A 25,274-nucleotide genomic window follows, 5' to 3' on the forward strand; every position below is an offset into this window, starting at 1 on the left:
AACACTCACAGACACAGAGACAGAAACACTCACAGACACAGAGACAGAAACACTCACAGACCAAGAGACAGAAACACTCACAGACCAAGAGACAAAAACACTCACAGACCAAGAGACAAAAACACAGACTTATAACATACAGAAACACAGACTTTTAAAAAATGTATATATTTAACCTTTATTTTATTTAACTAAGCATGTCAGTTAAGAACAAATTCTTATTTACAATGACGGCCTACCCACGGCCAAACCCTCCCCTAACCCGGATGACGCTGGGCCAATTGAGCGTCACCCTATGGGACTCCCAATCACGGCCGGATGTGATACAGCCTGGATTCAAACCAGGAACTGTTGTGACGCCTCTTGCACTGAGATGCAGTGCCTTAGACCGCTGAGCCACTCGAGAGCCCAAAAACAGAGAGCAACATACACAGACTTAAAACAGACAGCAACACAGACTTAAAACAGACAACAACACAGACTTAAAACAGACAACAACACAGACTTAAAACAGACAGCAACACAGACTTAAAACAGACAGCAACACAGACTTAAAACAGACAGCAACACAGACTTAAAACAGACAGCAACACAGACTTAAAACAGACAACAACACAGACTTAAAACAGACAACAACACAGACTGTGTGTGTTGTTGTCAGCACACACACACCAGCACACACACACCAACACACACATACACACACACACACCAGCACACACACACACCAACACACACATACACACCAAAAGCCGAAGCTGAAAACAATTATTGTAATTGTTCAGGAATAACGTATACAACAACCACCAACAGCCCTGCCTCGGGTGTCATTTGGGACGCATTCATTTCCCGCGTTCGGTGAGAGTGCGGGGTAGGTCATAGTGTTGTCTTCAAGCTCAATGACTTCCGGTTACATTGGATCGGATAAGTTAATGACTTTAAATGAACACGGGCCATTATTATTGTGTTTGTTTGATTGCAGGCCTATATGGGAACGAGGATTAAACCTAAAAGATATTTTGGACGAATTACAATAAAATATGTTCTTAATCAAGAGATCTCACTGGGCTACAGACGTCATTTCAGCGTCTAATTTTGTATTTACGTTTGAACTTTTCTAACTATTGTGATTTCGATGTGAAACAGCAACAACAAACATTCACCATGTCATTGGATTTAGGTTAAAAAAAAATTAAAAATGAAATGAATTTACCTTGATGATTTTGTGCAAATCCAATGGGTTGTCCACGTTGATTCACCGTCTTCACATTCATTTATTTGGTTGAAATGACGTGGAAACAAACTTTAATTCAACCAGTTTTTGCCCAGTGCGGATACGATGGACGACTAGTCCGCCTATTAAAGGACTCAGGCTAGACTTAGTGGTTGTTTTCAACGTTGAAATTCAAGGTATTTCGAGTGATAACGGAATAACCATAATTCCTAGCAAGTTAATTTTATTTTAAGATCTAACGGAGTGAAACAATGCGTCTTCTATCAAGGACACCGGACAGGTTTCTCCGCTCGTAAATTGATCAGACGTTGTTAGGTTACCCATGAAATGACAAATCCGACCTGACGAAACCGTAACATTTTACTCATATTTAACACAAAGAATAAACCTACAAAACAGGCCAAGTATTATTTTTGGGGGGATCAACAATGTGATTAATTCGGGCACGACAAAAAAAAAAAAAAGTACATTCAACATTGTTTTTTTATCGAATATAGTCTCAATGCCGCATGACTGCGGGAATGTTTTTACAACGATGACCTAAGAGAAAACGTGTGCGTTGGCTTCCATAAATAAGTCGTACTATTCTTTGTTGTTTTTGAATGACTTTTTTATTCAAATTTTCTGTGGATTAATTCAATTTAAAGTATTATAGCGTCAATTGGGTTATGACGACATAAACAAATTATGTTCCATAAGGTTTGATTTAAAAATAAATAATAATAATGTGTCACAAATTCTTATTCATTTCTTACGATATTTTAATGGTCAACACAAAATACGGGTTGAAATATAAAGGATGCGGAATTTCAGTGGGCCGATATGACAATATATTTGTGGGTTGTATTTTTGAGCTGCATTAATAAACAATGTAAGAAATACATTGTATGTCTAATCATTTTGCGCTCGGGTTTTGAACCATGCAGCTTTTCATTTGTTCACCAAAACAGACTTTCAATACTTCAGAAAAATAAATAAAAGTAGCCGAAGTATAATAAATAAATTCACTCATACTGTAACTCATAAAATATATCAGATAACGTAATTAGAATTTTATCGGCTAATTTGTTTTGGTTTTTCTTCCCTTGTAGAACAAAGATTAAGCGACCCAAAAATCCATCTACCCTTCTACCCACTAAGAAGAGACCCACAAATCCATCTACCCTTCTAAGCACAAGTCCACCCCCCCCACACACACACACACACACAAGGAACCACGCGCTATTACGGCCTTCACTCCAACCAGACATGACAGGTGCGTGACCTCTTTAAGCATGGGGTCATAGTACCGTTTCATTCACGTTATTGAGTGTGTGTAAAGAGGAGCGTGCTCTCTGATCCGTGGTCAAGGGCTAACTCTGGCCTATAGGTACTATGAGAGAGAGAGAGACAGAGAGACAGAAAAAAGAGAGAGGGGAAAGGGGAGACAGAGAGAGAGAGAGAGAGAGAGAGTGGGGGTAAGGGGGAGAGAAGAAAGGAGAGAGACAGAGAGAGAGGGGGGGAGAGAGAGAGAGAGGGAGGTGGGGGGTAAGGGGGAGAGATAGAGGGAAAGGGAGAGAGAGAGAGAGAAGGGGGAGAGAGAGAGAGAGAGGGTGGGGGGTAAGGGGGAGAGATGAGAGAAAGAGAGATGAGGGTGGGGGTAAGGGGGAGAGATAGAGAGGGAGAGAGAGAGAGTGAGGGGGGGTAAGGGGGAGAGATAGAGGGAGAGCGAGGTGGGGGTAAGGGGGAGGGAGAGACAGAGAGAGAGATAAGCGGGGTGAAGAGAGAGCCAGGTCCCGGTAAAGGTCATCACTGCTGCTGACTCCATTGAAAGAAATAATGATGAAATAATAAAAGCGTGTCTGGTTGCCATGTCACCCAGAAGGGTAAAAGCGTGTCTGGTTGCCATGTCACCCAGAAGGGTAAAAAAGCGTGTCTGGTTGCCATGTCACCCAGAAGGGTAAAAAAGCGTGTCTGGTTGCCATGTCACCCAGAAGGGTAAAAAAGCGTGTCTGGTTGCCATGTCACCCAGGTCCCTGGTGCCATGTCACCCAGAATCTGTCTGGTTGCCATGTCACCCAGAAGGGTAAAAAAGCGTGTCTGGTTGCCATGTCACCCAGAAGGGTAAAAAAGCGTGTCTGGTTGCCATGTCACCCAGAAGGGTAAAAGCGTGTCTGGTTGCCATGTCACCCAGAAGGGTAAAAGCGTGTCTGGTTGCCATGTCACCCAGAAGGGTAAAAGCAACGTCGGCGATCATTTTAATATTTCTATAGAGGATGATGAAACTGTGTTTTTCATTAGGAAAGTCAATATCAACTTGAACCATAATTAATGCCCAATAACATGGATAGCTCAGAACACAGTCTAAACATATTCTGTGTTAATTAAAATAAATCATAGGCGATCTCGGCTGTTCTTGACTACCTGAGTATTGTAACATCATTTTATATTCAGTCATTTAGCAAACGCTCGTATACAGAGCGGCTTAGAGGGGCAATTAAAATAGGGTTAGTGTCTTGCTCAAGGGCACATCGACAGATTTTTCCACCTCGTTGTCTACGGGGATTCGAACCGCCAGACTACCTGCTGCTTCCTAACATAATTCCTCTCCTTCCGATCCCGGGCTAGGGTTTGTAGACCTACTCGTTTTATTGAACTCGTGTTTTAAGCCTACGTTGAAAGCAAAGCAATGGGCGATAGGCCCATAGACCATCATTCTTACACGATAATAAGACTTTACATTGTGATAGTTTTATGTTTTCTTTATTTAACTGGGCAAGTCAGTTAATTAAAAAAACAAATTCTTATTTACAATGACGGCCTACACCGAAAACAAACCGGGACGACACTGGGACAATTGTGCGCCACCCTTTGGGACTCTTAATCACGGCCTTGATGTGATGCAGCCTGGATTCGAATCAGGGACTGTAGTGACGCCTCGTGCACTGAAATGCAGTGCCTTTAGGCCGCTGCGTCACTCTGGAGCCGGAGAGAAATAATGACAAACTCAAAAACAAAATGTTTACATGTCCTCGGTTCTACCAGCAGAACTTCCCTTCCCCGTGTAAATGGGAGATTTCTGAAATAATACACTTCGACGGCAGGAAGACAACTGCCTACGATGAATTTTATTTTCATCAATATGCTCGGAAAAAAAATCTATTTTACGGGTCACTGATAAGAAATATTAAGCTATTGCCGACATGGTCTCTCCTAGCTAAGGTTTAACATACAGCCAAGACGACAGGGTCCTAACATAACATAGAGCCCTAATAATACACAGAACGGAGAGGTAAAATAACAAAACGTATTTAGCCTTTACGTATCAACTCCCTCAGAAAAGCGCACTCGGTAAGCCTACATTAATTAGCCTTTACGTATCAACTCCCACAGAAAAGCGCACTCGGTAAGCCTACATTAATTAGCCTTTACGTATCAACTCCCTCAGAAAAGCGCACTCGGTAAGCCTACATTAATTAGCCTTTACGTATCAACTCCCTCAGAAAAGCGCACTCGGTAAGCCTACATTAATTAGCCTTTACTATCTGCCTACTCCCAACAGAAAAGCGCACTCGGTAAGCCTACATTAATTAGCCTTTACGTATCAACTCCCACAGAAAAGCGCACTCGGTAAGCCTACATTAATTAGTCTTTACGTATCAACTCCCTCAGAAAAGCGCACTCGGTAAGCCTACATTAATTAGCCTATAGAGCTGGAAAATATTGACCTAAAATCCATATTGCGGAAAATTGCCTGAATTGAAGCGATAAATGATGAATATAACGATATGTTTATAACTTTAATACACACTACATATTTTTTAAATGGTATTATCTACTACTAGTAATTCATATTAACACTCGTATCATTTATTTAGTGAAGACTTCTTATCTGTAAGGAATACTACCAGCTAAATACCAGCGATAAATGATCAGGTTGGTTTGTGTCGATTATTAACTGTTTATGGTCCCAGCTCTACAATAGAACCAATTATCGCTTTACGCAGAGATATACGCAGCGCATTTTTCGTCTACAAGAAAATGGGCTCTAAGTTGTTGTTTATTTTTATTTTTTAACTATGATGATTTTAGAGTCCCTTTTTTTAGAGCCTACATGTCAAGCAGCGTACTGCATTTTCCGGGTTAGCCGATAGGCGGTGGTGTATGTACAGTAGTAGATACAGACGGCTCTTCCTTTCCGCGTGCAGCGCTGTGGAACCATATGGGACCCGCGAGGAGGAGGAGGAGGACTGTGTTCTCTCTCTCTTCCTGTCTTTTCATTTGCCTCCTAATTGACCCAAATAAAGGCTCGTTCACTGAATGACTGGGGGGGTCACACACACACGCGCCTGCAGCAGTAGCTGAGGGGAGGCGAGAGGAGATTCCGTCCCAAATGGTACCCTATTCCTTTTATAGTGCTTACCTTTGACCAGGGTCTGTAGGGCTAGGGTCAAAAGTAGTGCACTGTGTAAGGGATAGAGTGCCATTTGCGACGGAAACCTCTCTCTGCTCTCCTGGAGTCATCCCATTTGATATTGTGGCTTGTCCAATCAGCGGATACCCTCCGCTCGTCAACCGTTTGCCTTGACTCGCTTCCCGGCTGTAGGCTACAACCTCTCCGGTCTCTGCCCGGTGCTGTGCTGGCGCCACGGAGCTCCAGGGCCGCCCTGGTAACGATTTCCACGTTTCGGTGATGAGGATTTATCATTTCTAAACAGGGGAGAATGGAGAAACCCGGTTGAGATGGTGCTTTAAAGATCCGACCGGGACACACATCAACAACAACGAAAATAACAGTTTTATTGTGCGGAGTAACAGAACACACGTGCTCGTCGTCACCGACGCAGAAGAATTGTTTTGTTTGAGTGGCCAGGGATTTGCATATGTTTTTCATTTAAAAACATCATGCACGACAAGGCGACAGACACTCAGGCTTCGACACCGTCAAAAGTCTCCTCGTTTTACATCGAAAACCTACTCGACTCGAGGAAGAATGGAGAGTCAACGTATTTCAACCGACAGGTCAACAACAACAACAGCCTGTATAGTAGCAGGACCGCGGAGGAGAGGATGGAGCGGAATGAGATGGTCTACCCTAGCCGAGTCTTAGCGGGACACCCCAGCCAAGTGGCCGGTCAAGTGGCAGCCTGCTCCGGCCTCGGCGCCGAGGGTTCCCCCCGGAGAGACTCGCAGTTAGAACGGAACAGAGGAGCCGCAGCCGTTAACGTCAAACCACTCAGTCTCAAAAGGTCCAACAGTAAGTTGCCTATATCTTTATTTTATTGGATAAATAGTTGTGTTTAATTGTTTTTAACGGCATAATCGAATCTACTGTATGAGTTACATTGTAAATAAAATGCCCAAAAGAGCCATCGTTTAAATGTGACTGTATGGGCAATACAGTAATATGTCTGTATTCCGTTAGATACATATTCGTATAATTATCTTTGACTGCATGATCGAAGCTGGTAGGATAGTCTATATTGTGTATATAAAAAACAGCTTCTCATTGCGATCGAAGGGTTTGAATGGCCCAGTTATATTAGGCTATAACAACACGAGGTTGTAGGTCTGTAGTCTACATCTAGGGCCAAGAACATCTCACAATAACCATAATTGAATCAGTCCCATTGACGTAAAAACAACAACATTTTTTTTTTACCAGGGAGACCTGCCAAGGAGGTTTAACCACATGTCGCCATGCATGTCGGCGTATCATGTTACGCCGACATGTGTTATATGTTACGTCTATATCGTGTGTCGTGATAGTCCTATCGCGCATCATGACTAGCCTATATCTCTAATTACCCACACTGCCTGTCACTATAGGTCGGATAGCAAATGGAACCCTATTCCCTATACAGTGCACTACTTTAGTCCAGATCCCTATTCCCTATATAGTGCACTACTAGTGACCAGGGCCCTATTCCCTATATAGACCACTACTTTAGACCAGAGCCCAATGGGCCCCTACTTTCAGCTCTATTTTATTTTTTTAATTCTCACCTTTCCCTTTAGACCAGAGGCCTATTCCCTACAAGACTACTATTTAGACCAGAGACCCTATGTTAGACACTACTTTGCCAGAGGCCCTATATAGTGACTACTACTTTATACTTTAGACCATTGCCCTATTCCCTATATAGGACCAGAGCCTACTTAGAGGGAGAGTCCCCTATTCCCTATATAGTCTACTACTTTAGACCAGAGCCCTATTGGTCCTGTTTAGTCAGCCAGTCTACTTTAGACCAGAGCCCTATTCCTATATAGTGCACTACTTTAGACCAGAGCCCTATGGCACCCTATTCCCTATATAGTGCACTACTTTAGACAAGAGCCCTATTCCTATACTGGTGCACTACTTTAGACCAGAGCCCTATTCTGGTGCACTGTTTAGACCAGAGCCCTATTCAGTGCACTACTTTAGACCAGAGCCCTATTCCCTATTCGGTGCCACTACTTTAGACCAGAGCCCTATTCGGTGCACTACTTTAGACCAGAGCCCTATTCGGTGCACTACTTTAGACCAGAGCCCAATGGCCCCTATCAGCTCTATATATTTTTTTTTTCTTTTTTCTCACCTTTACTTAACTAGAAAGGCCAGTTGAGAACAAGATCTCATTTGGAACTGCGACCTGACCTGCTACGTTAGACCAAACTCGGTGCCATAGGCCCTGGTTAAAAGTTGTGCACTATATAGGGAATAGGATGCCATATTGAGATTGTCTGGTCCTGTCTGGTCAGCCAGTCTACTGATAGAGGGAAGTGTCCCCTGGTCCTGTCTGGTCAGCCAGTCTACTGATAGAGGGAAGTGTCCCCTGGTCCTGTCTGGTCAGCCAGTCTACTGATAGAGGGAAGTGTCCCCTGGAGGGTCAACGAGGGCCCTGTTTGCTTCATTTGGTAAAACTAACAGAAGCAGTGAGCTCATGTTTGGAGTCCCCCTCCTCTCTCTCTCTCTCTCTCTAGGGAATCTCTCTCTGGTCTCTCTAGTTCTCTCTATAGGGAATCCCTGGTCTCTCTTCTCTAGGGAATAGGGCTCTCTCTCTCTAGTTCTCTCTCTCTCCCTGGTCTCTCTCTCTCTCTCTCTCTCTCTTCTCTCTCTCTCTCTCTCTAGGGAATCTCTCTCTCTTAGTCTCACTCATAGGGAATCTCTTCCCCCCCCTCTCTCTAAAGGCTCTTCCCTCCCCCTCTAGGTCACTAGTAGTTCTCTCTTAGGGAATCTCTTGGTCACTAGTAGTTCCTATAGTGAATCTCTCTGGTCTAAAGTAGTTCATTATATAGTGAATAGGGCTCTAGGTCAAAAGTAGTTCCTATATAGGGAATAGGGCCTCTGGTCAAAAGTAGTTCATTATATGAATAGGGCCATTCAAAAACTCATTAGTGAATAGGCTCAAGTAGTGCAATTAGAATTTGGCCAGTGGATGACCCTAGGGAATAGGGTCTTGGGTCAGAACAGCACTATATAGGGAATAGGGCCCTGGTCATGGAACCCTATTCCCTATACTTTGGAGTCCTATGGCCTTGGTCTAAAGTAGTGCACTAGATAGGGAATAGGGCTCTGGTCACTAGTAGTTCACTATATAGGGAATAGGGCCCTGGTCACTAGTAGTTCACTATATAGGGAATAGGGCTCTGGTCACTAGTAGTTCACTATATAGGGAATAGGGCCCTGGTCAGAAGTAGTTCACTATATAGGGAATAGGGCCCTAGGTCAGAAGTAGTTCATTATATAGTGAATAGGGCCCTAGGTCAGAAGTAGTTCATTATATAGTGAATAGGGCCCTAGGTCAGAAGTAGTTCATTATATAGTGAATAGGGCCCTAGGTCAGAAGTAGTTCATTATATAGTGAATAGGGCCCTAGGTCAAAAGTAGTGCACTATTTAGGGAATAGGGCCCTAGGTCAGAAGTAGTTCACTATTTAGGGAATAGGGCCCTAGGTCAAAAGTAGTGCACTATTTAGGGAATAGGGCCCTAGGTCAGAAGTAGTTCACTATATAGGGAATAGGGCCCTAGGTCAGAAGTAGTGCACTATTTAGGGAATAGGGCCCTAGGTCAGAAGTAGTTCACTATTTAGGGAATAGGGCCCTAGGTCAGAAGTAGTTCACTATTTAGGGAATAGGGCCCTAGGTCAGAAGTAGTGCACTATTTAGGGAATAGGGCCCTAGGTCAGAAGTAGTTCACTATATAGGGAATAGGGCCCTAGGTCAGAAGTAGTGCACTATATAGGGAATAGGGCCCTAGGTCAGAAGTAGTGCACTATTTAGGGAATAGGGCCCTAGGTCAGAAGTAGTGCACTATTTAGGGAATAGGGTGCCCGTTTTCTCTTCATCAGTTATCTCTCCATCCTATGACCTCTCCATCCTATTATCTCTTCATCAGTTATCTCTGCATCAGTTATCTCTGCATCGGTTATCTCTGTATCAGTTATCTCTGTATCAGTTATCTTTCCATTACTCTTTAAGCTCAAAGATTAACTATAGGTACAGGCCTATATTTTACCCCTTTGTTTTTATGGCCAACTTCTGTTCCTCAGCAACAGCCTATTGAAAACATTCAGACTTTGATGCCATGTGTCCATATTCGATTCACATTTAATTCATGTTGTATTTTTTCCCACAGATCCCAAAGAGGACAGTAGATGCTCAGAGGACAGTAGATGCTCAGAGGACCGTTGCTGCTCCCACTCAACCAGCGACCGAGACTCCGTCTCTTCCGCCGTGTCAGAAGAACCCACTGAAGGCAGCGACAAAACGGGACGGAAAACGGCAGACAGCAGCCTGACCGAGGACAACGACGAGACGCAGAACGCCTTTGACGATCAGTCGGATCCGGAAGCCCCTCTGGACCCGAGCTCTATCCGGAAGAAGAAAACTAGAACCGTTTTCAGTCGCAGTCAGGTGTTTGAGTTGGAGTCGACGTTCGATATGAAACGGTACCTGAGCAGTTCTGAACGGGCAGGTATCGCGGCCTCTCTCCAGCTAACGGAAACGCAGGTGAAAATCTGGTTCCAGAATCGACGGAACAAATGGAAGAGACAGATGGCCGCGGATCAAGAGACCGTAAACGTTTCCCACTCGTCCCAACGGATAGTCCGAGTTCCGATTCTATATCACGAAAGCTCCACGCCCTCGACGTTGGGTTTCAACGTCAACGTGTCCCAGGTCTCCCCACGTTTGATGAGTTTCTCGAACCCGGTGAACTATCCCTTCTCCTCCTTTGCGCACTCCATGAGTTTACTACGCTCGCAAATGACCGGGTTGGTGTAAAGACCGTTACCGAGTTTTCACTACTTTTTTGTTCAGGTCACGTAAATTAATTTATTCAATTATTGAAGATAGCGAATCGTGCAATAACAATAACTGCAATGGCCGCGGAAAACTATACAAGTAAAACAGTTTGAAGATATGGCCTTTAGACTTACAATTGATCGCGGTGTTTTTTTTAATGTTATAAATGTACTACTTTGAATATCTACTTTTATTATATTATCGCCACACTAGATAATGATAGTGTTTGTGCCGGTCCACACTGCTATGTTTTTTTAATATACATTTATTTGTGCAAAGACTTTTATATTCAAAGCCCGTTTCTAACGTCACTTTTTTTTCTCCACAATATAGCTCTAAATAAACGAATCACAAGATATGAGGGATGTGTGTGTGTGTGTGTGTGTCTGCTGTTGTCCTTTGTGTCCTCGGGCAACGTGCTTCGGGGTCAATTTTCGAGCTATTTCGACTAACGTCCAGAGTTGAACCTGCATGAGATTCGATTGATCGATCAACTGTAGCCTACAGTTGATCAATCCATGTGAAATTGTAAGTCATTTGATCGGAATTTACCCCATCTCTTGGCTCCTCCCGGACTATAGGCTACAAATATAGACTAGTATATTTTATTTCGCCAGTTTTACTTCCGTCAAATAGACCCGGACGAGGACAGAAGACGTAATGTGCAGCGAACTGCACAAGTCCTCCGTCCGGGCAGCGATAGTTCTCACACATATCAGCGTATAGACCTTCACTTCTTAAACACAAGTTCATTGTAAAAGTTACCAAATGAAATGTGTAGCCTAAAGTAGTAGGGGAGCGGAGAAGAAAAAACAAAATGACTATTTGAAATCAATATACATATATATATATATATATAAAAGAAGCTCGCGACACGTTTCCATGGGGGGAAAAAACATTTGACTTCATTGAATTATTTTGAACATGGCCTTGCCCGGCATGCAGGCCTAACATGCTCTCTGCCCTGCAACTGAACTGGGAACACCCGTCTCTCCATTTGAGGAAATATGGTCTGATGTCATCATTCATATTTATAAAAACACACGGGGTCATCGAAAGGACGTTGGTGAGGACAAATGAATTATAGGCACTATTACATAAATATGACATCACGCTACTGCAACACCAGGCCTGAGCTGGCTGGCAGCTGGCAAGTTGTGATTGTGAGCCTCAGTAGACTAGACGACTGTATAAGAAACAGTTGAACCATATAGTTAGTTGGTTAATAGACCTATACGGTAGGACTCATAGTTCTATATCTTTACCTTTATTTAACTAGGCAAGTCAGTTAATTAAGAACAAATTCTTATTTTCAATGACGGCCTAGGAACAGTGGGTTAACTGCCTGTTCAGGGGCAGAACGACAGATTTGTACCTCGTCAGCTCGGGGGTTTGAACTTGCAACCCTGCATAGTAGCCTACTATGGCCCGTAGTAGGCTACTATGCCCAGGTCGCAGTTGTAAATGAGAACTTGTTCTCAACTGGCCTCCAGGTTAAATAAAGGTGAAATACAAATAAATAAAACTATGATAGTATGTTATTTATTTACAACACAGGTAGACGTTTTATTCAGAGGATCCACGGACCCACTAAAGTAGCCTCTCTTATAATCCGAACTAATAGGATTATAGTTTATAAATATTTATATTTATATATATTTATAACTATATATATTTAACAACGCTTTTACTTCGTTGTCATAAATATGTATTTATTATCATTAAACTTTCAGTAGCCTCTGCCTGTACGTGGGAGCCGCCATTCATTCGGGAGAAGGATACTTGAGATAACGTCCGAGAACATCACATATTTAGGAGTAAAACAACTCAACGCTAACTATATTCATCACAACCACATCGAAGACGATAGACGTTTTGCATTTGGGAGAACGTGTGGCCGTGGGGTTTCTTGGGTAAAATAACGTACACGAATTCAAATTCCTTCTGCTATGGTTTTATCTGTAAAACGGACAACAACAAAAATATGGTCACGATCATCATCTCAACAAACAATGCAATAGAGGGTTCTAACTTTATTCCGGACAATAAACAGTCATCAATATAAAGCTCAATATCATGTGGATAACAGTACCTACCCTAAACACAGTCTAGGTCTATATGAATAAGTGGCGCAGCGGTCTAAGGCACTGCATCTCAGTGCTTAGAGGCGTCACTACAGACATCCTGGTTCGAATCCAGGCTGTATCACAACAGGCCGGGATTGGGAGTCACGTAAGGCGGCGAACAATTGGCCCAGGTTTGTCCGGTGTAGGCTGTCATTGTAAATAATAATTTACAGGCCTCTGTTCTCCACTATATAGTGTAGTCTTCTGGCAAAGTATTGGTTATAGGCCTTTAGCCTTGGGCAAAAAACACAGTGCTACTTAAGTAGTTATTTTGGGGAGGTTTCTGTACTTTACTTTGCTATTTATATTATTGACAAATTTTACTTTTACTTCACTACATTCCTAATGAAAATAATGTACTTTTAACTCCATACATTTTCCTAGACACCCATAAGTACTTGTTACATTTTTAATGTTTAGCAGGACAGGAAAATGGTCTAATTCATACACTTATCAAGAGAACATCCCTGGTCATCCCTACTGCCTCTGATCTGGAGGACTCACTAAACAGAGAACATCCCTGGTCATCCCTACTGCCTCTGATCTGGAGGACTCACTAAACAGAGAACATCCCTGGTCCTCCCTACTGCCTCTGATCTGGAGGACTCACTAAACAGAGAACATCCCTGGTCATCCCTACTGCCTCTGATCTGGAGGACTCACTAAACAGAGAACATCCCTGGTCATCCCTACTGCCTCTGATCTGGAGGACTCACTAAACAGAGAACATCCCTGGTCATCCCTACTGCCTCTGATCTGGAGGACTCACTAAACACCAATGCTTCGTTTGTAAAATATGTCTGAGTGTTGGAGTGTGCCCCCCTGGCAATCCGTAAATAAAATAAATAAAACAAAATGGTGCCGTCAAGTTTGCTTAGTAAAAGGAATTTGAAATGATTTATACTTTTACTTTCAATACATACGTCTATTTTACCAATTAAAATTACTTTTCCTATTTAAGTATAATTAAAACCAAATACTTTTAGACTTTTACTCAAGTAGTATTTTACTGACTTTCAATTTTACTCGAGTCATTTTCTATGAAGGTATATATTTTTTTTTACTATGACTCAAGTATGACGTTTGGGGACTTTATCCACCGCGGGCGGAATATAGAAGCCTGGTGGGTTCTATTCTATTCGTTCCCTTCTATCAGTTAACGAGTTTATAAGATGCAAAGAAATAAATATGCGTTAATGAATTGCAATGCAGGCCTAAATTAAATAGAAACGGTTACACATAGAAATGGAGCTAGGGCTATTTTAATTTACAGTAAATGTTGTGTTTCAATATGTTATTCCAGCTACATTCATGTAAATACTATTTATAATATATTTATTTGGTGTTTCTCTTGTTGGTTTTTTTTTACTTTGAAAACTACAGCTCGTCGAAAAGGCCTCATTAAAACGTGAACTTCGTTAAAACGCGTGCCAGTCATTTAAAAAATTTTTTTTTAAAACGCTGAAACCCCGTAATCCACCTCCGCTTCTCCCAACGACAAAACCTTCTGGTGGACATCGGGTTTGGACCCGGTCAGCACCAGGTGTTACGTCTAAAAAAGGATGCATTAGGCAGCCTACCTTCGAAGGCAGAACTGCAGGGTCTATATCTAGACATTATATATTCACCAACCCAAAGCCATGACAGCAGAAAAATAAAATAGGCTAATTCTTCAAATGCAGAACACCTCAAATTAAATGATTTCTAATGAATAATTTCCATTCTTCATTTCGTAGCCTGTATACCAGATGCCAGGCTCAAGAAAAGAAGGGGAAAACGATAACGTTCTACTCCCCTCTCTCTCTCTCTTCCCCTCCCCTTGATGCAATTGGCCCCTCGCAGGCACTCCTCTTGTCCAATGGACGAGGGCGCACCAACGTTCCATCCGGTCCGTGGAAGTTACAGGCGAGGCACAGAGAGAGAGAGAGAGAGAGGCGCGCCGTGAAAGCCCCAGTCCAATCCCCTCATCATCCTCGCATGGAGCAAATGGTGCGTGGAGCGTCAAGACGTCGTTAGGAAGAGAGAAAGAGAGTTCCAAGTTCCACTTCTAGAGCGCAGGGACATTTGGTTCCAAAATTCCTTGCGGGACAAAAGAGGCCATTTCTCTAAAATGATGAGCAAAGTGGACGCGTCATGCAAGCCGACTGCCGCGTCTCTCAAATTCACCATAGACAATATTCTGAACCTGCAGACATACTCGAGCGGTAACAACGGTAGCAAGACAGTTGACAGCTGTCATTCCGGTAGCAGGCTACAGAATAGCACGGGACTGTACTGGTTCGATGACCATCAACGGAGAATGGACCCCGCGACAAGGCTACACGATGCAGGTAGGCAACTGTTGCCTAATATGGTCAAATATGAATGTTAAACACTACACTGTATCAGACTAAACTGCGCTTTTGTAACCTGATTCAACACATCGGACCTAATGCATTTATATGTGTAGCATAATATTGTAGCCTGATAAACTGTCAGCGTCAAGCTATATATATATATATTGCGGAATACAATTTCTGTCCCATTTCTGTTCTCAGAGCCGGATAACGACTGTAGCCCAACCGGAGGACCCAAGGCCGTCGCTATCACCCGGGAAGACTCGTTACAGATCACCGACAATTGCTTCGAAAGCGGGGACAGCGGCGACGACTGCTCCTCGACGCATCACACCGGAGACGGTGATAGCAGCGACAAGAAAAAACAACTGTTAGTAATAACCAAGAAAAAAACTCGCACAATCTTCTCCAAGAGACAGATCTTTCAGTTGGAATCTACTTTCGATATGAAGCGGTACCTTAGCAGCGCCGAGCGCGCCTGCCTCGCCAGTTCTCTCCAGTTAACGGAAACGCAGGTCAAAATCTGGTTCCAGAACCGAAGGAATAAATTAAAAAGACAGATTTCAACAGCGCTAGATGGTCCCAACGGTGATTTCTCCGACGCGGGTCCGGGGAAGGCTCTGCAGCTCCCGGCCTTGTACAAAGACAATAACCTGCTGGGGAGATGCTTGATGCCGATGCCCCTGCCTATCGTATACCCTGGCAGTAGCACGCATTATTTATGTTTTTCCAATGCCAGCAAGTACTTTAGTCTATTCGAAGGAGACGTTGTCCTGTAGTAGACAAGGCCGAGTCTGCTTAAAGGAGACGTAGTCCTATTTAAACCCGGCCTAGTCTGTTCGAAGGAGGCGTAGGGTTAGCATCATCGCCAAAAAGACACGGTCTACAAAGTGATACATCATGCCAATTTCAGCTTCCGCATTTAGGGTCCCCCCCCGCCCCCCCATCTCCATCATCATCGTGTTAAAAAACGTTAGGTCGAGTCTGGCCCATGTAGGCCTTTAAAAAGGCTACTTGTAAGGATAGCCTGTTGACCTAAGGCCTAGCTCAATCCTACTTGTCACATCGATAGCCTGCGCCAATTGTATTTATTGACACACATCAACAATGTTGATATAAAACTCAAGAACATATTTGCAGGATATCCAGAATAACTCCATATTGAGTTTTATGTTATAATAATAGATAGTTGTTTCTGTACGCAGAGTACCAGCGTAGACCTAAAACAGTGGGTCTAATAATAATTTATTAAATTATTATTATTATTATTATTATTATTATTATTATTATGAACCTGTTATTAACAACAGCTTTTCCAGCAGTCTAAACACGGCCAAAGATGGTATTATATTTGCATGCATGTACTGTATTATATTTCATTTTCAATTCATTAAATGAACTATGTATTTAAAATGAATGTAATGATTTTTAAAAATATTTTTTACGCATGTTTAAACTTTATATCAATTACAAGTATAACATTCTTATTTCTTCCCAACACTATAAAATTGACTGAATCTGTCATTAAAAAAAAATGTTTTTATGTATATAAAAAACAAACATCGTTTGGTACAAAGGTTTATGTCAACTATGCGTTGCTGTGCTGCGCCTTAAAAGCCTTCAGTTGTAGGATATATGGGGAACGGATGTATAAATGCATTTTGGAGTTGTTTTACAAACCGTATTTACTCTTTAACACCATTTAATGTAGAGATGTCAAAAATGTCACACAAACAATTAACAACATGTCTGCTAACTGTTAGTACGGTTCCAGAAACACGTGATGCATGTGGAATGTTTCACAATTCTGGTACAGAAACACAGAATTCACATTTCATAATAAATATTATGAAACCGAAGACAATAGGCTTATTGTTGTAACACGCTTGGCGTGTAACTAATCTCAAGACACGGCATGTGAATCTGATTATCGGCAACGACGAGAGAGAGCGAGAGAGAGGGAGAAAGAGAGAGAGAGAGAGAGAGAGCGAGAGAGAGAGAGAGAGGGAGAGAGAGAGAGAGAGAGAGAGAGAGAGAGAGAGAAGAGAGAGAGAGAGAGAGAGAGAGAGAGAGAGAGAGAGAGAGAGAGAGAGAGAGAGAGAGAGAGAGAGAGAGAGAGAGAGAGAGAGAGAGAGAGAGAGAGAGAGAGAGAGAGAGAGAGAGAGAGAGAGGAGAGAGAGAGAGAGAGAGAGAGAGAGAGAGAGAGAGAGAGAGAGAGAGAGAGAGAGAGAGAGAGAGAGAGAGAGAGAGAGAGAGAGAGAGAGCGAGAAAGAGAGAAAGAGACAGAGAGAGAGAGAGAGCTAATCCTGCTTTGTGGAATATCACTGATTGCAGTCAGGTGCTTTAATTAATTAAGAACCAGGCTTCTTAAGAGAAATGTATGTAAGCTTATCATAAATTCGTTGTAAAACGTTAAAACGTTCCTTCTGAAGACGGACGTATGTAGGAAAGATTTATGGCAAAAGGCCTGTGTGCCAATTGTGGTCCTCTGCTTGCGCACAATATTTAACACTTGACGTATACTTTGGGAGTATTTACCCAGAAAAGTACCCCATTTACAACTCGTATATTGCAAGGACTATTGGCTTTGGATTCTGCAATGGCACAGATATAGTCTTAACGCGTAACGGTGTATTTCGCTCTCCAATTATACAGCCTTACGCGGTAAACTATTCTACAAGGAGAGCTGGCTAAATTCAGCGAAAACAATATAGTCTGTATTTAATTCATTTGACATGTATAATGTGCCCGAGTGAGGCCCCATAAGATGCACTTTTATGCACAAACAAATGGGCTAAGTTTAATCAAAACAGCAGGATGTTACAACAAGGGAGTGTCGATTTCACCAGTATAATATAATGTGCCCGAGTGAAGCCCCATAGATGCACTAAGGTGACTAAATGTAACATGGGAACGCAACAAAAGGAGAATAAGACATTGGCTCTAATAAGGTTTGATCGGGAAAATTGAGCTAACGTAGGCTAATGTGATTAGCATGAGGTTGAGCTAACGTAGGCTAATGTGATTAGCATGAGGTTGAGCTAACGTAGGCTAATGTGATTAGCATGAGGTTGAGCTAACGTAGGCTAATGTGATTAGCATGAGGTTGAGCTAACGTAGGCTAATGTGATTAGCATGAGGTTGAGCTAATGTAGGCTAATGTGATTAGCATGAGGTTGAGCTAATGTAGGCTAATGTGATTAGCATGAGGTTGAGCTAATGTAGGCTAATGTGATTAGCATGAGGTTGAGCTAATGTAGGCTAATGTGATTAGCATGAGGTTGAGCTAATGTAGGCTAATGTGATTAGCATGAGGTTGAGCTAATGTAGGCTAATGTGATTAGCATGAGGTTGAGCTAACGTAGGCTAATGTGATTAGCATGAGGTTGAGCTAATGTAGGCTAATGTGATTAGCATGAGGTTGAGCTAATGTAGGCTAATGTGATTAGCATGAGGTTGAGCTAACGTAGGCTAAGTGATTAGCATGAGGTTGAGCTAACGTAGGCTAATGATTAGCATGAGGTTGAGCTAACGTAGGCTAATGTGATTAGCATGAGGTTGAGCTAACGTAGGCTAATGTGATTAGCATGAGGTTGAGCTAATGTAGGCTAATGTGATTAGCATGAGGTTGAGCTAATGTAGGCTAATGTGATTAGCATGAGGTTGAGCTAATGTAGGCTAATGTGATTAGCATGAGGTTGAGCTAATGTAGGCTAATGTGATTAGCATGAGGTTGAGCTAATGTAGGCTAATGTGATTAGCATGAGGTTGAGCTAATGTAGGCTAATGTGATTAGCATGAGGTTGAGCTAATGTAGGCTAATGTGATTAGCATGAGGTTGAGCTAACGTAGGCTAATGTGATTAGCATGAGGTTGAGCTAACGTAGGCTAATGTGATTAGCATGAGGTCGTAAGTAACAAGAACATTTCCCAGGACATAGACATATCTGATATGGGCAGAAAGCTTAAATTCTGGTTAATCTACCTGCACTCTCTAATTTACAGTAGCTATTACAGTGAAATAATACCATGCTATTGGTTGAGGAGAGTGCACAGTTATGAGCTTGAAAATGTATTAAAAAAACAATTAGCCACATTTGGGCAGTCTTGATACTATTACCACTAGGCAGGTAGCCGTGTGTGGGGTGGCAGGTAGCCTAGTGGGGTGGCAGGTAGTCGGTTAGAGCGTTGGACGGTAACGGTAAAGGGTGCATGATCGAATCCCCGAGGCGACAAGGTAAAAATAGGTCGTTCTGTCCCAGAACAAGGCAGTTAACCCACTGTTCCTAGACCAGTTAACCCACTGTTCCTAGACCAGTTAACCCCACTGTTCCTAGACCAGTTAACCCACTGTTCCTAGACCAGTTAACCCCACTGTTCCTAGACCAGTTAACCCACTGTTCCTAGACCAGTTAACCCCACTGTTCCTAGACCAGTTAACCCACTGTTCCTAGACCAGTTAACCCACTGTTCCTAGACCAGTTAACCCACTGTTCCTAGACCAGTTAACCCACTGTTCCTAGACCAGTTAACCCACTGTTCCTAGACCAGTTAACCCACTGTTCCTAGACCAGTTAACCCACCGTTCCCCGGTAGGCCGTCATTGAAAATAAGACTTTGTTCTTAACTGACTTGCCTGGTTAAATAAAATAGTTAAATGTCAGGTAGATCTAGGTGTACAGAACAGCTTCCTGTTGTCACAGCTGCATTGCGTTGTGTAATCTCGTTATCCTGTGGAGGCTTGACGATCACAAGGGTTGATTTTAAGAATTGAACCAAACTCTGCCAGCAATTATATTATGAATTCAAGGTTACATCAACTATGAAATTCTTTATAATTGTCCTCTTCCTCATTTCCCTCTTCCTCCTTCCTCTACTACTCTTCCTCCTTCTACTCGTCCTCTTCCTCATTTCCCTCTTCCTCCTTCCTCCTTCCTCTACTGCTCTTCCTCCTTCTACTCGTCCTCTTCCTCATTTCCCTCTTCCTCCTTCCTCTACTACTCTTCATCCTTCTACTCGTCCTCTTCCTCATTTCCCTCTTCCTCCTTCCTCTACTGCTCTTCCTCCTTCTACTCGTCCTCTTCCTCATTTCCCTCTTCCTCCTTCCTCTACTACTCTTCCTCCTTCTACTCGTCCTCTTCCTCATTTCCCTCTTCCTCCTTCCTCTACTGCTCTTCCTCCTTCTACTCGTCCTCTTCCTCATTTCCCTCTTCCTCCTTCCTCTACTGCTCTTCCTCCTTCTACTCGTCCTCTTCCTCATTTCCCTCTTCCTCCTTCCTCTACTACTCTTCCTCCTTCTACTCGTCCTCTTCCTCTTCACGTCCACTGATCCCTCCCCCAAACTGGGCGCAGACGTCAGTTCCACATTTAGTTTTTATTTACATTTTTGTGGAGTTGTCAAGTAACATTAATTCAACCCCAAAAATGTCACCATGTCATTTTAGTTTTGAAAAGTTGGGAAACAAAAAAAAAAGTGAGGACTTTCCACCAATCAGTTTTCCACGTTGATATAACATCATCACGTTGACGTTTTTGGCTAAAATGATCAACAACGTTGATTCAACCGGTTTTGTAACAGCGGATCTGTTCTGACGGTCAGGAGGTTACGTAGTGGAACAGAGGGTCTGTTCTTTACACACACACACACACACACGCACGCACGCACACACACACACCTCTCTGCCGCAGTCATTTAGCAGACTCTCTTATCCAGAGAGACTGACAGTAGTGAGTCATTTAGCAGACTCTCTTAACCAGAGAGACTGACAGTAGTGAGTCATTTAGCAGACTCTCTTATCCAGAGAGACTGACAGTAGTGAGTCATTTAGCAGACTCTCTTATCCAGAGAGACTGACAGTAGTGAGTCATTTAGCAGACTCTCTTATCCAGAGAGACTGACAGTAGTGAGTCATTTAGCAGACTCTCTTATCCAGAGAGACTGACAGTAGTGAGTCATTTAGCAGACTCTCTTATCCAGAGAGACTGACAGTAGTGAGTCATTTAGCAGACTCTCTTAACCAGAGAGACTGACAGTAGTGAGTCATTTAACAGACTCTCTTATCCAGAGAGACTTACAGTAGGGAGTCATTTAGCAGACTCTCTTATACAAATCAACTGATAAATCAACACATAAATCAACAGATAAATCAACTGATAAATCAACAGATAAATCAACTGATCAATCAATCAACACATAAATCAACTGATCAATCAACACATAAATCAACAGATAAATCAACTGATAAATCAACAGATAAATCAACTGATCAATCAATCAACACATAAATCAACTGATAAATCAACTGATAAATAAATCAACTGATCAATCAACACATAAATCAACTGATCAATCAACAATCAACTCATAAATCAACTGATAAATCAACTGATAAATCAACACATAAATCAACTGATAAATCAACTGATAAATCAACACATAAATCAACTGATAAATCAACACAAATCAACTGATAAATCAACACAAATCAACTGATAAATCAACACATAAATCAACTGATAAATCAACTGATAAATCAACACATAAATCAACTGATAAATCAACACATAAATCAACTGATAAATCAACTGATAAATCAACAGATAAATCAACACATAAATCAACTGAGAAATCAACTGATAAATCAACACATAAATCAACTGATAAATCAACTGATAAATCAACTGATAAATCAACTGATAAATCAACACATAAATCAACTGATAAATCAACACATAAATCAACACATAAATACACAGATAAATCAACAGATAAATCAGCTTACCTAATAAATGTCAGATTGACGTTAAAATATTAGGTACTCTTCATTTAAATATTTATTAATAAATCTATAAATACAACTATCAAGCCCTCTTATATACTACCAGCCTCTCTAATCTCTTCCTCTCCTCTCTCCCTCTCCTCTCTCCTCTCTCCTCTCTCCTCTCTCCTCTCTTCATCTCCTCTCTCCTCTCTCCTCTCTCCTCTCTTTCTCCAGTCCACTCGCTCAACTCTTTTTCCTCTACTGTCCTGTCCTGACATTCACTATTTCTTCACTCTTTGTCCTCTAACTCCACTCTCTACCCTCTCTACTGTCCTGACCTTCACTGTTTCTCCACTCTCTTCCCTCTCTACCATCCTGACCTTCACTGTTTCTCCACTCTCTTCCCTCTCTACCGTCCTGACCTTCACTGTTTCTCCACTCTCTTCCCTCTCTACTGTCCTGACCTTCACTGTTTCTCCACTCTCTTCCCTCTCTACCATCCTGACCTTCACTGTTTCTCCACTCTCTTCCCTCTCTACTGTCCTGACCTTCACTGTTTCTCCACTCTCTTCCCTCTCTACTGTCCTGACCTTCACTGTTTCTCCACTCTCTTCCCTCTCTACCATCCTGACCTTCACTGTTTCTCCACTCTCTTCCCTCTCTACTGTCCTGACCTTCACTGTTTCTCCACTCTCTTCCCTCTCTACCATCCTGACCTTCACTGTTTCTCCACTCTCTTCCCTCTCTACTGTCCTGTCCTGACCTTCACTGTTTCTCCACTCTCTTCCCTCTCTACTGTCCTGACCTTCACTGTTTCTCCACTCTCTTCCCTCTCTACTGTCCTGACCTTCACTGTTTCTCCACTCTCTTCCCTCTCTACTGTCCTGTCCTGACCTTCACTGTTTCTCCACTCTCTTCCCTCTCTACCGTCCTGACCTTCACTGTTTCTCCACTCTCTTCCCTCTCTACCGTCCTGACCTTCACTGTTTCTCCACTCTCTTCCCTCTCTACTGTCCTGACCTTCACTGTTTCTCCACTCTCTTCCCTCTCTACTGTCCTGACCTTCACTGTTTCTCCACTCTCTTCCCTCTCTACTGTCCTGTCCTGACTTTCACTGTTTCTCCACTCTCTTCCCTCTCCTCCTGTCCTGACCTTCACTGTTTCTCCACTCTCTTCCCTCTCTACCGTCCTGACCTTCACTGTTTCTCCACTCTCTTCCCTCTCTGTCCTGTCCTGACCTTCACTGTTTCTCCACTCTCTTCCCTCTCTACCGTCCTGACCTTCACTGTTTCTCCACTCTCTTCCCTCTCTACTGTCCTGACCTTCACTGTTTCTCCACTCTCTTCCCTCTCTACCTGTCCTGACCTTCACTGTTTCTCCACTCTCTTCCCTCTCTACTGTCCTGACCTTCACTGTTTCTCCACTCTCTTCCCTCTCTACCATCCTGACCTTCACTGTTTCTCCACTCTCTTCCCTCTCTACTGTCCTGTCCTGACCTTCACTGTTTCTCCACTCTCTTCCCTCTCTACTGTCCTGACCTTCACTGTTTCTCCACTCTCTTCCCTCTCTACTGTCCTGACCTTCACTGTTTCTCCACTCTCTTCCCTCTCTACTGTCCTGACCTTCACTGTTTCTCCACTCTCTTCCCTCTCTACTGTCCTGACCTTCACTGTTTCTCCACTCTCTTCCCTCTCTACCATCCTGACCTTCACTGTTTCTCCACTCTCTTCCCTCTCTACTGTCCTGACCTTCACTGTTTCTCCACTCTCTTCCCTCTCTACTGTCCTGACCTTCACTGTTTCTCCACTCTCTTCCCTCTCTACTGTCCTGACCCTCACTCTTTCTCCACTCTCTTCCCTCTCTACTGTCCTGACCTTCACTGTTTCTCCACTCTCTTCCCTCTCTACTGTCCTGACCCTCACTCTTTCTCCTCTCTCTTCCCTCTCTACTGTCCTGACCTTCACTGTTTCTCCACTCTCTTCCCTCTCTACTGTCCTGACCCTCACTCTTTCTCCTCTCTCTTCCCTCTCTACTGTCCTGTCCTGACCTTCACTGTTTCTCCACTCTCTTCCCTCTCTACTGTCCTGTCCTGACCTTCACTGTTTCTCCACTCTCTTCCCTCTCTACTGTCCTGTCCTGACCTTCACTGTTTCTCCACTCTCTTCCCTCTCTACTGTCCTGTCCTGACCTTCACTGTTTCTCCACTCTCTTCCCTCTCTACTGTCCTGACCCTTCACTGTTTCTCCACTCTCTTCCCTCTCTACTGTCCTGTCCTGACCTTCACTGTTTCTCCACTCTCTTCCCTCTCTACTGTCCTGACCTTCACTGTTTCTCCTCTCTCTTCCTCTCTCTACCTGTCCTGACCTTCACTGTTTCTCCACTCTCTTCCCTCTCTACTGTCCTGTCCTGACCTTCACTGTTTCTCCTCTCTCGACCCTCTCTACTGTCCTGACATTCACTGTTTCTCCACTCTCTTCCCTCTCTACTGTCCTGTCCTGACCTTCACTGTTTCTCCACTCTCTTCCCTCTCTACTGTCCTGACCTTCACTGTTTCTCCACTCTCTTCCCTCTCTACTGTCCTGACCTTCACTGTTTCTCCACTCTCTTCCCTCTCTACCGTCCTGACCTTCACTCTTTCTCCTCTCTCGACCCTCTCTACTGTCCTGTCCTGACCTTCACTGTTTCTCCACTCTCTTCCCTCTCTACTGTCCTCCTGACCTTCACTGTTTCTCACTCTCTTCCCTCTCTACTGTCCTGACCTTCACTGTTTCTCTCCTACTGTCCTGACCTTCTTCCCTCTCTACTGTCCTGTCTTCACTGTTTCTCCACTCTCTTCCCTCTCTACCTGTCCTGACCTTCACTGTTTCTCCACTCTCTTCCCTCTCTACTGTCCTGACCTTCACTGTTTCTCCACTCTCTTCCCTCTCTACCGTCCTGACCTTCACTGTTTCTCCACTCTCTTCCCTCTCTACTGTCCTGACCTTCACTGTTTCTCCACTCTCTTCCCTCTCTACTGTCCTGTCCTGACCTTCACTGTTTCTCCACTCTCTTCCCTCTCTACTGTCCTGACCTTCACTGTTTCTCCACTCTCTTCCCTCTCTACTGTCCTGACCTTCACTGTTTCTCCACTCTCTTCCCTCTCTACTGTCCTGACCTTCACTGTTTCTCCACTCTCTTCCCTCTCTACTGTCCTGACCCTGACTCTTTCTTTCTCCTCTCTTCCCTCTCTACTGTCCTGACCCTCACTCTTTCTCCACTCTCTTCCCTCTCTACTGTCCTGACCTTCACTGTTTCTCCACTCTCTTCCCTCTCTACTGTCCTGACCTTCACTCTTTCTCCACTCTCTTCCCTCTCTACTGTCCTGACCTTCACTGTTTCTCCACTCTCTTCCCTCTCTACTGTCCTGACCTTCACTGTTTCTCCACTCTCTTCCCTCTCTACTGTCCTGACCCTCACTCTTTCTCCTCTCTCGACCCTCTTCCCATTCACTCCCCCTCTCTTCCCCCTCGTTCATTTCCACCTCCCTCTCGTCCAGTCTTCCTCCATTCCA

At 43.3% G+C, this 25,274-nt stretch overlaps 2 protein-coding genes across 2 annotated transcripts; both read left to right on the plus strand.

Moving 5' to 3' along the window:
- Window positions 1–5,566: 5,566 nt before the first annotated feature.
- On the plus strand, window positions 5,567–10,859 carry LOC112241847 (homeobox protein HMX1-like). Its single transcript, XM_024409872.2, has 2 exons — window positions 5,567–6,470; window positions 9,834–10,859. The coding sequence occupies exons 1-2, from the start codon at window positions 6,119–6,121 to the stop codon at window positions 10,478–10,480; spliced, it is 999 nt and encodes a 332-aa protein (XP_024265640.2). The 5' UTR covers window positions 5,567–6,118; the 3' UTR covers window positions 10,481–10,859.
- Window positions 10,860–14,109: 3,250 nt separating this feature from the next.
- On the plus strand, window positions 14,110–16,824 carry LOC112241845 (homeobox protein HMX3-like). Its single transcript, XM_024409871.2, has 2 exons — window positions 14,110–14,957; window positions 15,165–16,824. The coding sequence occupies exons 1-2, from the start codon at window positions 14,738–14,740 to the stop codon at window positions 15,740–15,742; spliced, it is 798 nt and encodes a 265-aa protein (XP_024265639.2). The 5' UTR covers window positions 14,110–14,737; the 3' UTR covers window positions 15,743–16,824.
- The last annotated feature ends 8,450 nt before the right edge of the window (window positions 16,825–25,274 follow it).

The sequence above is a fragment of the Oncorhynchus tshawytscha genome, unplaced genomic scaffold (genome assembly GCF_018296145.1).
Source record: "Oncorhynchus tshawytscha isolate Ot180627B unplaced genomic scaffold, Otsh_v2.0 Un_contig_1422_pilon_pilon, whole genome shotgun sequence".
In the NCBI taxonomy this organism is placed as follows: Eukaryota; Metazoa; Chordata; class Actinopteri; order Salmoniformes; family Salmonidae; genus Oncorhynchus; species Oncorhynchus tshawytscha.

What these genes read in the sequence shown, in the direction of transcription:
- LOC112241845 (XM_024409871.2), top strand. Translation starts at nt 14,738, where the DNA reads ATGATGAGCAAAGTGGACGCGTCATGCAAGCCGACTGCCGCGTCTCTC. An exon ending in GACAAGGCTACACGATGCAG is followed by an intron (nt 14,958 to 15,164) that starts GTAGGCAACTGT and finishes TTCTGTTCTCAG; the next exon opens with AGCCGGATAACGACTGTAGC.
- LOC112241847 (XM_024409872.2), top strand. Translation starts at nt 6,119, where the DNA reads ATGCACGACAAGGCGACAGACACTCAGGCTTCGACACCGTCAAAAGTC. An exon ending in CAGTCTCAAAAGGTCCAACA is followed by an intron (nt 6,471 to 9,833) that starts GTAAGTTGCCTA and finishes TTTTTCCCACAG; the next exon opens with ATCCCAAAGAGGACAGTAGA.